The following is a 12,834-nucleotide window of genomic DNA, read 5'->3' as shown; positions in this document are numbered from 1 at the left end:
CACAGCACTCTGCAAACAGGCAGGCAGATCTCTGTGAGTTCCAGGTTAGTCTGGTCTATACAGCAAGTTCGAGTATAGCCAGAACTATGGTAGTGATACCCTGTCTCAGAAAAAAGGAAAAAGGAAACTGAGTGGACAGTGGAAAGTGGCCTTTGGTGACAAGGGTCTGAGAAACCATGGTGGAGTTGATTTCTCAGTGTAAAATTGCTGTGGTATGGCTTGCCCCAGGTATGGGGTAGACAGTAAGACTGCCATGAGCTGAGAAAGAAGAAGGTGTTTTCATCCCTGTGGAGAGGAGAGGAAGGGATGTATAGGCCTGGCCTTGCCACAATACAGCAAGAGCTGTGTCTCTTGAAGCTGGTAATTTACTCATTGGAAAAATGCAATCACATAATTTATTTGATTTGGGAGAGTTTGATGACAAATTAAGGATAGGCACATTGAAAACAGCGAAGAAACCTGCCAAGATTTAGCTGAGGAGAGAGCACAATGTACAAGAAGGAGAAGGTGTGGATGAATATACTAAATGGAGCATCTGTGGAAAATGCTTATTTAGTCAGAATGATGGGAATACTGGATAATAATCTAGCCAAATTAATTGTGGTATTCTGTTGCAAAGGTGGTAGAAATATGAACAGAAATGCATGTGGTGGTAGTTGTATCCAGAGAAGAGCACTTACCCCTCTTCCAAGTGTAATTCCATGGAGAACGCCCTCCATCCCCACCCCTGTGACAGGACTGGCACGAGGGCTCAGCAGGGTCATGGTGTGCTTTCTGTGGGAAAGTTTATGTTCCAGTGCACTGGCACAGCAGGGTCATGGTGTGCTTTCTGTGGGAAAGTTTATGTTCCAGTGCACTGGCTCAGCAGGGTCATGGTGTGCTTTCTGTGGGAAAGTTTATGTTCCAGTGCACTGGCACAGCAGGGTCATAGTCTGCTTTCTCTGGGAAAGTTTATGTTCCAGTGCACTGGCACGAGGGCTCAGCAGGGTCATGGTCTGCTTTCTCTGGGAAAGTTTATGTTACAGTGCTCTTCTTAGAATGTTCAGAGGGCAAATATCTGTTACAGAAATAGCATCTTCATTTTCCTAGAATAGCTATGATGTGAAAGTATATATATTTTTCTTATCAATATTAAGAAGTTTTCTTCAACCTACGAAATTTTTTCAGGTGAGTACTGTTTTAAATGGCATGTTAGATCAGAGCTTCAGGGATCGAGCCATTCAGAAACAGCATGGACTGAAGCTTGCAGCTGCAATTCTGCAAAACTGGAGGAAGTGTGAATCATGGTGGGCCACAGACTCTGCTCCAGAGAGCAAAACCACAGTGCTGTCCTTACTGGCAAAAATGTTGCAGGTATTTTGGAAGTAATTTAAAATGCATTCCTATTCAGTTATGCAGGTTTGTTATTGTTTGTTGTTTTTTAAGAGACACCTGAACCTTCACGTTTTTCTACCTCAGCCTCCTGAGAGCTGAGATTACAGAGGTAGCCCAGCATAGATGGCGTGCTCATTATTTTGAACTCTGTAACTTATGTTTAAACAGTATGGTACAAGTTCATTCATAAACTCATTTGCTTTATAAATTACATATATATTAAGAGGTATCTGGCAATTACTTTACTTTTTACTTTTGCTTTCACTTCATACTATGTTTACCCTGCTTACCATTTTACAGTTTTCATGATATACTGTCTTCATATACCATGTTTACTATGCTTGCCATTTTAGTTTTCATGTTATTGTGTCTTTACAGGCTTTGTCTTAGCAGAATATAATAAAATGTTTAAAGCAACATTGTTGAAATGCTTTGAGGTTCAAGAACAAATAATATGAGTTTTAAAATTTAAACATTTGGAAAATATGTTGAAAAATTTTGAGGCATAATATAGAAATTTGTCATTTTTATTTTCCTTTAGATTGATTCAACTTTATCTTTTGATACAAATCACAGCTCGTTTTCTGAAGTATTCACAACATATGCTAGTCTGCTTGCTGATACAAAGTTGGGTCTGCACTTAAAGGTAGATGACTTTATTCATTCGTTCATTCATTGATTCATTCATTCACTTTACATCCCTCCTCACCTCCCAGTCCCACCCTCCCTTCTGCTTCCCCCTTCCCTATTCCTCGGAAAAGGGGAGACCCTCTTTCCATCCACCCCAGCTCATCAAGGAGTAAGCTTGCCCTCTTCCTGTGTGGCCTTCCTACCATGGTGGCGGGTGGGGGGTGGGGGGGCAGTAATTAAAAAGCTGGCAAGAGAGTCCATGTCAAGGCGAGCCCCTTCTCCCCTTTACTCGAGGACCCACAAGAAGCCTGAGCTGCCCATCTTTGCAGGGGACCTAGGTCCAATCCATGTAAGGTTCTTGGTTGGAGCTTCAGTCTTAGCAGGCCCCTCTGGCCTTGCTGGGTGGTGCCTCTCAGAGAACAACTTTGCTTGACTTCTGTCTGGAAGCATAGCAGAGTATCGTTCATAGTGTCAGGGCTTGGCTCTCTCCCATGGGGTGGGTCTTGGGTTGGGCCAGGCATTGGTTGGTTATTCCCTCAATCTCTGCTCTATCTTTATCCCTGTACATCTTGTAGGCAGGGTGAATTTTGAGTTGAAGTTTTTGTGCGTGGGTTGATGTCTCCCCTTCCCCCCTTTAGACTTGTCTAGTGAGAGGGTATCTCTTTAGTCTCTATAGCCACTGCTGCCAGGAGCCTCTGCTAGAGTCCCTTTCATATCCCCCTGGGAGCCTACCTTGACTTAGGTCTCCACCTTGTCACAGAGATGCCCCTGTCCACAGTTTGTTTTCTCTACAGGCCTCTGTTCGCCCACTCCCTGCTCTCCCCAGGCCTGATCTCGGCCCTTATATCTCTTCGTGGTAGATGACTTTAAAAGATTGGTCTTTTGAAATTACATTATTTTTATTTTCACATATTTATAGTTTTGTGCATTTGTCATGTTGGGTGGTTTTTTTGTTTGTTTTTTGGTTTTGGGGGGTTTTTTTTGGCAGTGGGAGGTACAAATCTTGAAAGTTGTAATAATAAAGAGACTAGCATACTAATCTCCGATGTACCTATCATCTGAGTGTGGGCAGATTTGTTTGAGCAACATAGGTTCTTCTTCATGAAAGAGACTTGGGCTTTGTCTAGCTGATCTGCATGCACTTGAGTGTGTCTCCTCAAGAGATGTACATGCTTGTGTGTGTGAGGGCAGGTGAACATATATATGTATGCTATAGCACACACTGCAACATATGCTATAGAATACGTATGGAGGTGGCAACCTCTGTTACAGGTCTTCAAATTCTGTCTTAAGACAAGGTCTATTGCTTGCTTCTGCATATGCCGCACAGCAGGCCCATGAGTCTCTGGGGATTTTTCCATTCTCCTCCACCCATCTCACCGCCATGTCTGTTTCACCTGAGGTTGGGGGATCAGAACGGAGGCCCTCACACATAGATAGCACGCACTTTACTCAGTGAGCTACCTCCCCAGCCCAATGTTTGTGTTTATAAACACCAGATGGAAATTGGTATTTTGGATTTGCTGTAGTAATTTCAAACTATTGTTCAATGTTTTTTTGTATTTTAATCTTTTAGTAATAGGGTAATAAAAATAATTTTGTAGTCACTAAGTTTAAAGTCCTATAACATGTGGTCTTGATGAAAGAACAGTTTTTTTATTGGGTAATTCTTTGGTATGCTCTGTATGGCTCATGAAATTTTTCTTCTTTACATGTGGAAAAACTTGGGCTTTACCTGTTATTCAATACCTCGTTCCTCTTAAACTCAATATGAAGTTCTGAGTGGATTCTTGTAAACTAAATGCTTATACTTGTAAACTATCCTGTAGGTTATTCAAGCCATTCTCTTTACATAGAATTTGAATATAATCTTTGTTTTTAAAAATGGTTTTTAGATTTTATTCTTTAAAACCTTCCTACATTTATACACGGTACTTCGATCCTGTCCATTCCCCCAGCACCTCCTTCCGACTCCCCCTGTGCAGGCTCTGTTCTCCCAACCTCGTGACAGCCTGCTGACTTCCGGAATACAAGCCCGAGCCCATAGCTGCAGTCACGCTGGGTGTTGGTGTCACACAGTAGTCATTTGATGAGCCCTTTCAGTGCATTATTTGCAATCTTTAGAAAGTAGTGACTTTATTTATTCTGTAAGATCTGTAAGGCACAATGTTTTCTACATTGCTTCCCAGGGCCAAGCTATCATTCTCCTTCCGTTCTTCACCAGCCGGACAGAAGGTGGTCTAGAAAACCTAAAGCACATTCTGGAAAAGCTCATCGTTTCTAACTTCCCCATGACGTCTGACGAATTTCCCCCCGATTCCCTAAAGTACAATAATTATGTGGACTGCATGAAAAAGGTTAGTTTTATAGTGTCAACAGTAAAACAGTGCTTGAATTTTGTTGTTGTTGTTATATTGGGAGGAGTGTAAGTTTGGTTTTTAGAAATTTATATTAACTGGTACACAAAAACATTAAAAATTGAACATACTAATGGGATACCATGAGACGTGTAAATATAGGTGTGTAATATGGAATGTGTAAATCAGGTTAAACATACCTATCTCCTCAAACATTTATTATTTTGTTATAATGAAAAGTTTCTAGATCCTTTCTTTTCTTCTTTTTCTTTTAAAAATGTGTACTATTCATTACTCTTCTCTGTGGTCACTTTACTGAGCAGTGGTACCTCAGAAGGTCTTGTATCTATATAATGATTTAGTGCCCATTGATAAACGTTTCCCCATACTTCCTTCTCCCCAGTCCCATCATTGTTTCCAGCCTCGGGTAATTACCACTCTACTCTGTGTTCATAAGTTCAGTTCTTTGGATTCCATCTGAGTGACATCATTTATATTTCTGTTTTTGGAGTAACAGAATAACGTAATTAACATAATAACATAATGTAATGATCTTTAATTTTATCTGTGCTGGTAGAGATGATAGGATCTCGGCCCCTTTCAGGATTGAGAGCCTTCTGTTGTATGTATATATATTTATATACACCACATTTTCTTATTCTTTCATTAGCTGATGGACACTTGGGTTGTTTCCATATTTTTTCTATTGGGAATACTGCTGTAGGAATGCGCATGTCTCTATGGATTGTATTTCCTCTGGATGTACAACCTAGTAGTGGGATTTCTGGGTTGTATGGCTGTTCTCCTTTCTTTTCTGTTGTTGTGATAAGTAAAACACCTACTTACAGGCCACAGTCCATTACTCAGGGAATGCAGGGTAGAAATTCAAGGCAGGAACCTGGAAGCAAGAACCGTGGTGGAACACTGCTTGCTGGCTCACTCTCTGGCTTGGTGGAGCATTGCTTGCTGGCTCACTCTCTGGCTTGGTGGAGCACTGCTTGCTGGCTCACTCTCTGGCTTGGTGGAGCACTGCTTGCTGGCTCACTCTCTGGCTTGGTTGTTCATGCTCAGCTACTTGCTTATGCGTCCCCGTCCACCTGCCCAGGGAGAGCGCCGCAATGGAGCAAGCCTTCCTACATCAGTTAACAATCCTCCACAGACACAGCCGATCTGACGAGGACACTTTCTGGCAGATGACTTCAGGCCATTGTTTTTTCTCTCTTTTTTTATTTTTAATTGTGTTTAATTGTGACTGTACAGTTGTAACATTCTCATCTATCGTGTGGGAGTTTTTCCTTCTCTCCAGAGCTCCGCTGGCTTTGTTAAGAGCCCTGGGGTGTGGTGATGCCACTTTTGTGGTTTTGGCTTGTGTTGTCTCTAATGATTGTTGGTGTCATGGACTCGTTAGTTTGTATGTCTTCTCTGAGGAAATGTCTGCTTAGGTCTGTTGCATTCTGGATCTGCTGATCATTTCCTTTATTGTTCAGAACCTTTATAGTATAGTTTGATGCAGTCCCACTCGTATGATTTTGCTTTTGTTTCTTGTGTGTTTTGTGGTATTTAATCAAACAACAACAAAAAGTTTCCCATTTGAGTGTCCAGAAGCATTTTTTGCTTTAGTTTTGTTATATTTTTAACTGGTGAGAGGTAGAAATCCGGTTTCATTCTTAAATATGTAAATACCCAATTTCTCTACCAGTGTATTGAAAAGAGTATCTTTTCTCCAGTGTGCATTTTTAGCACCATTGTTGAGAATCTGCTGGAATATATGCTCTGTTCCACTTGTTGTGTGTTTTTATACTAGTATATTTTTGTCTTGGTTGCTTACTGTAGCTTTGGAAGTCAGGTGATGTAATGTCTCCTGCTTTGTTTGGTTGTTCTTGTTCAGAAATGGTTTTGGCTATTCAGGGTTTCTTGTCCTCCTATATAATGTTTTGAATTTTATTTTTCTAGTTCTTTATTATTCAGGAAAGGGTCTCATGTAGCCTCTGCTGGTCTGGAACTTACTGTATAGCCAAGGATGACCTTAAACTTCTGATCCTTCTGTTTCTCCTTCCTGAGTGCTAGGACTGTAGGTAAGCACCTGCGTGGTTGGTTGTGTGCCGTGCTGGAGGTGCGTGCTAGGCAAGCACTCTGTCACTGACCTGTATCTCCAGCCCCAATGCCTTTTCTAGTTCTGTGAAGAAAAGCGTTTCCATTTTACTAGAGATTTTTAGATCACTTTGGATAGTGATCTTTTAACAGTATTAATTTCTTTTAATCTGTACTTTTTTGTGTCCTTTTTCAATTTTTTCATCAATGTTTTACTATTTTCATTGTAGAGCTCTTCCATTTCGTTGGTTAAATTTATCCCTAGGTATTTTGTTTTAATTTTTGTAGCTATAATAAGTGTGATTCTTTTCTTTATACTTCAGATAATCCACATTGGCTTCTAGTAGTACTGCAGACTTTTGTAGATTTTGTATCCTAAAACTTTGCCAAATTATCAGCTAAAATAAGTGTTTTTGTCTAGTCTTTTTGGGTTTTCCATATGTAAAGTCATGTCATTTACAAATGATGACAGTTTAATTTTTTCTTTTCCTATTTGCATGTCTTATATGCCTTCTTTTGCCTTGTTGCTATGGCTTGGACTTGAAACACTGTGTGGAAGAGGTAGAAGTATGTATACTTTGTCTGTTTTCAGTCTTAGAGAGCATTAGAAGTTAAATGTGAATGTTTCCCATAGGCTTACATCATCCCTAGCTGGTGATGGTTATAGAACCTTTAGGAGTTTGGGCATAGCCACAGGAACTGCTTAGCTGGGAGGCATGCTTTCTGGGTAATAGCCTGACCCCAGTTTCAAATTAGTCTCCCTCAAACATACATTGTTACAGCCATTACTGGTCCCCACCACCCTTCCTTGACTACCGTAAGGGATTGTGTTTCTTCATCTGTGAACTGTAGTTCATGGTTCTTCTCTTAAGATGCTACACGTAGGTATTTTATCACAGTAATGACAGAAATAACACAGAAAAAGTTTTCAGCTTTTTCTCTTTCTATGTAATGTTAGCTGCTGGTGTATTATAAATCATCTTTAATATGCTGAGGTATATTCCTTGTATACCTCATTTATTTGGAGTTCTTAATGACAGGATATTGAGTTTTGTGACATGCCTATTCTGAATCATTGAGATAACAATATGATTTTCTTCTTTTGATGTGGTGCCTTAAATTTATTGGTTTGTATAAATTGAACCACCCTTGTATTGTTAGCACAAATCCCACTTAATTATGATGAATCATCTTTTTAACTCACAAGGACAAGCTAAAGCATGTTTTCCATAGAGGTATATAAACAATAACAATGGGCAGTTGTAATGAATAATCTAAAGTAAACTCACTCCTGTCTGCTACACCCAGGAGGATATTGAATACACATTCTAAGAACAATTTCATTTTTTTTTTTGAAGGAACTGAGGTCATGTCTTGTTTTCTTGGAGCTTTCTCACAAGCGCTCAGATTCCCTTGCACAACTATTCATGGACTTTGTTTTGTCAGTGTTTATCAAGAATATTGACGTGATTTTTGTTACATTTCTTGAGAGAGTAAAAGATTCAGACTCAGAGAAGTGTTCTAATACAGTACAGTTCTGTAAACCTCGTGCATAATCCAGCCATTTGCAATTCATTTTCAGTCCAATTTTTAAAACTGAAATATATACACAAAATTGAAATTGACTGCGAAATTGATTGCATATGTAAAGCCTGTACTCAGTGTTTCTTTACATTTACGTGTTTATTGAGGAAGCTCTTGTGTCCCCTAGTTCAAGTGTGGAAGTCAGAGGACAACTTGCCAGAGTCAGTTCTCTCCTCCCATGTGGGCCGTCAGGAGTGCTGAGCTCTCTTGTCTGTCTCTTTGTAAAGCTTAATGGTGTGTAAATTATTAATCAAAATTAGCTAAGAATTTTCTGAAAGTAGTGATTGTTTGAGGCATATTCAATGGTTATTAGAGATATTGTCAATATACAGGTTAAAAAATCCCCGGATACATGATTTCTTACCTGAGTCTTGGTTGCTAACCTGATGCAGTCAGGTGCCTGATCACCTGATTTTTGTTCACATAGTTCCCAGCTCATCTAGTATTGGGGCTACAGCTGTTACACTTCGTTTAATTTTTGGCTAACAAAAGGGAAGAAAGAATGTTATATAACAGACTTTTCTTGGGGAGACACAACATGCACATCTATTCTTCCCAAATAGGGAACCCACAATAGACCAAAGTATAGATAGCTCCAAAATCCAGCGTGGTGAACCAATGAGTTTTGTTAGGGCTGTTTACAGGAATAAGTATTTTCAGTATTTACAGGAGCAGAAATGACTCAAAGACAGCTTCATCACCAAAGCCCACCGCAGCGTGGGTGACAGCCCACCGCAGCATGGGTGATAGCCCATCAAAACTGGGGATCAGCTAACCAGGCTGAAGAGTGTCTTTCCCAGGTGGCTCAGTCAGTCTGAACTCTCACAGGCAGCTCAGCTGGTCTTTGTCTTTTCTAGGCAGTTGGGTTGGTCTCTGCTTTTTGATCAGTTTCAGGATTTCTTCAAGCTATTTTGAGATATCTACTTTCTGTCATAATGTGGGTTTCTGCATAGAATGTTTCCATCTCAGAGGAAACTGCTATATAACCGAAGGATACAGCACATCTCCCTGACCCTAAGGTACAAGGCAAGGCTTGCACATGTAGTTTCTATTTTAATGATATGCTAACTGCCACGTGCAGGCAAGGATGCAATATCAGTTTAGTCTTGGATCCATCTGTATTCAACTGAATTTTATGGGTTATAACAATGAAAGAAAACAAGAGAATAATGACTATTGATCCACGTATTACAGAATTATTTTCAAACCTCTTAGAAACAGAGCAAGGAAAGGACACAACACATACACACAGGAGTGGGAACAAGCTCCCCCGCATTGAACACACACACACACACACACACACACACACACACACACACACACGTTGGGTGGCTGTACCAGATGGGTACACCTTGTTCTGCATGCTCTTCTTGTATAATAATATTTTTGTTTTCCCTCCAGTGAGAAGCAAGTATGACTTTCTTCTCCTTGACTCTGAGTTTGACTCAGACATGCTCACCTAAAGGAAAGAATACAGTGGAAAAGGGCTGCTGTGTGGTGACTGGCTATAAAAGACATTACAGCTTCCTTTGGAACCTACCATGGGACTCAGATTACCCCGCTAAAAGGTCACAAGGCAGGTCACCGGAAGGCAAACTTAACAAACAGCATCCATCCATATAGATTATCCTTTTCATACATTTTTCTTTTTTCTTTAATTTAACTTAATTTTTTAGTTTTTTTGAGACAGGGTTTTTCTGTATAACAGCCCTGACTGTCCTGAATTTCTCTTTGTAGACCAGGCTGGTCTCAAACTCACAGAGATCTGCCTGTCTCTACCTCCCCAGTGCTGGGATTAAAGGTGTGTACCACCATGCCCGGTTTCATATATTTTTTTAATGATAGAGTTGAAGTAATTATGAAATAAATATTCAAATAGCCAACCACTTCATATATTCATCACTAGGCAGCATTTTGTCATGTTTATATACAAGTACATATTTCTGGGTTTTTTTTTCCCCTGAAACATTAGTTAAAGTAGTTTCAAACACACAATGATTTATCCCTAAATAGTTTCGTGTACATGCCTTGAGAATAAGGTACATCCGGGCGGTGGTCGCACATGCCTTTAATCCCAGCACTCAGGAGGCAGAGGCAAGGGGATTCCTCTGAGTTCGAGGCCAGCCTGGTCTACAATGCAAGTCTAGGACAGCCAAGGCTACACAGAGAGACCCTGTCTCAAAAAACAAAAACAGAAACAAACAAAAAAAGAATAAGGTGCAATACTGTCTTCATAGGTAAAATAATTAATTAATTAATAATTCTCTTGAATTAGTCTATGATCTAGTCTACATTCACATCTTTCCAAATTCCCTATAGATAGATAACACCCTAAAAAAAGAAAAGGAAAAGAAGGAAGGAAGGAAAATGTACATAGCCTCTCAGTGACTGTACTGAACTGTCAGTCCCTCAGTCAAGAGCTACTTCATCTCTTCTCCTTTTTGTCCTCCATGACATTAGGCTTTTGGAAGAAAACAGGAAATTTTTCTTAGGACCATCTCCTGTTTGTGTGGTTGTTTCCTTGTGTGTTCCAGGCTGTTTGTTTAGTCTGTCCTTTTATGCTTTTGCTCCCTAATGGAGAAGTTGGATAGCCATGAGCTTCAGGTTACCCTTGGCAACAGATGCAGCAGGAAGCAGATCTTTTTAGGTTATTCCATGGTAGTGACCTCAAGTCTGCTTATGTTGGATGTCTGTTAAGTATCCTATTCTCTAAAAGTCCAAATATTCTGTTTTTGTTGTTTGTTTGTTTTTGTTGTTTGTTTTGCAGTATTGAGAATTGAACTTGAACCTCACACATCCTAGGCTAATACCATACATCTCTACATCAGCGGCCCTGGCTGCTGGTTTTAGCAGAAAAGTACAGCATGGCGGGAAGTATTGCTTGGCCACCAACTTTGAAACACTGTTTGGCCACTAATGCTTAGTCACGGAGCTAGGAGGCAGGCCAGGGTCAGGAATTCAAGGTGGGCAGCACAACAGAAAATAATCCACTTTAAAAACCAAACTGCTATTGGGATATATTTAGCTTACTGCTAGAGTGTTTGCCTAGCTTGGACAAAGCCCTGAGTTCCATAACCAGGGCTCCTACTCTCCCTCCTCCATAGATACAAACTGACAGGAAAAAAAAGGGAGGTGGGGTGCTAGAGAGATGGCTCAGAGGTTAAGAGCACTAGCTGCTGTTCCAAAGGTCCTGAGTTCAATTCCCAGCAACCACATGGTGGCTCATAACCATCTATTATGAGATCTGGTGCCCTCTTCTGGCATGCGGGCACACATGGGAGCAGAGTACTGTACAAATAGTAAATAAATAAATCTTTTTAAAAAAGGAGCTCATAGAGTCACTAAAGGGATGAATAAATGACAAAGAAACTACAGAAATAGTTTCAGAGGTAAAGAAATGTATCTTTGCAATAGGACAAGTCGGAGATTGTGGAAATTATATATGAAAAGGAAAAATTTAAGTCACAACTTGTCTGTTTCTGAAGATAATAGTGAAGCTATGTCTTAGAATCTAAATGTAGAACATATAGACATTGGGATAGAGAATAAGAGAGAATGACAAAAAATAGTAACATTTGAAAATTGTATGTGAAATTATTACATTTTTTTATCTTTTACATTTTTTTCTTAATTAAAACTTTTTACATCTATTTACTTGTATGCATATCTGTATGCATGTATGTTTGTTAGTGTGTGCCATTTCAAGCCTGTGGAAAGTCAGAGGGCAACTTTCCAGAGGTCGTTCCTTCTATTCCAACATGGAAGTCTGAACGCAGGGTTTGTTTGACACTTGACAGCAAGTACCTTTACTTGCTGAACCATCCTGTTACACCCTTTCTCTATTTTTAAAATTCAAGTTACTAGACTGCACTGGTGGTACATGTGCACTTGAGAGGCACCTGCATGAGGACCAGGTGTTCATAACCTGCAGCTGCACAGTTAACATGTGCATGTGAGAAGCACCTGCATGAGGACCAGGTGTTCATAACCTGCAGCTGCACATGGCGGTACATGTACACTTGAGAGACACCTGCATGAGGACCAGGTGTTCATAACCTGCAGCTGCATAGTTAAGTTGGCGGCCACCCTGGGCTACATTAGACTTAGTCTCAATTTAAAAAAATAATAACCAGAAAGATAGTTTTGCAATTAAGAGCATTTGTTGCTCTTGGAGAGGGTCTGGTTTCAATTTCTGGCACCCACAGCTGTCCATTCTTCCAGCTCCAGAGGTTCCAATCCCTCTTCTGACCTTCTTGGGTACCAGGAATGTATGTGGTAGGCAAATTTCAAATGTCAGAGCTACAAAAATTTTCATGATGCCAATAATGGATTTCCTTTGTTGTTCTGTTCTACTTTTAGTTTCTAGATGCATTGGAATTATCTCAGAGTCCTATGTTGTTCCAGTTGATGACAGAGATTCTTTGTCGGGAACAGCAACATATTATGGAAGAATTGTTTCAAATTACTTTCCAAAGGATTGCTAGGCGGTGAGTTATTTTAATATGGGGTTCCCTAGAGTCATATGCATGCTATTTTTGGAGTAGGCACGTTATCTTCCTTGTTTCAAAACAAACAAAAGAATACATGAGGGACAGTGGTTCTCATTGCTTACTGTTGTATTTAAAAATATTTCTCCACAACAGACTTTTCTTAAATTTCAAATCTCATTAATACTTAAGAAATAACTAGGCTCCTGATAGAAGAGACAACATAATTTTCCCAGTTTTATTCCCCACATTGCCATTTTTCTTATTGCTGTTATAGTATTACTTTTCTTTTAAGTTAAGTGTGTGTGTAT

General features: G+C 39.9%; 1 protein-coding gene across 2 annotated transcripts in view; it reads left to right on the top strand.

The window, feature by feature from the left end:
- Positions 1 to 12,834, top strand: part of PRKDC (protein kinase, DNA-activated, catalytic subunit) — a 180,032-nt gene that overhangs the window by 74,031 nt on the left and 93,167 nt on the right. For both annotated transcript variants that reach the window (XM_084802475.1, XM_084802476.1), the window contains 4 exons: positions 1,168 to 1,353; positions 1,916 to 2,020; positions 4,194 to 4,361; positions 12,396 to 12,523. In XM_084802475.1, coding sequence (XP_084658601.1) covers positions 1,168 to 1,353; positions 1,916 to 2,020; positions 4,194 to 4,361; positions 12,396 to 12,523 — 587 coding nt within the window. The remainder of the gene's footprint in view (positions 1 to 1,167; positions 1,354 to 1,915; positions 2,021 to 4,193; positions 4,362 to 12,395; positions 12,524 to 12,834) is intronic.

Source organism: Acomys minous (genome assembly GCF_964271855.1).
Source record: "Acomys minous genome assembly, chromosome: 11".
In the NCBI taxonomy this organism is placed as follows: Eukaryota; Metazoa; Chordata; class Mammalia; order Rodentia; family Muridae; genus Acomys; species Acomys minous.
Note: the sequence above shows the minus strand (reverse complement) of the source record. Positions and strands in the feature narration are given on the sequence as shown.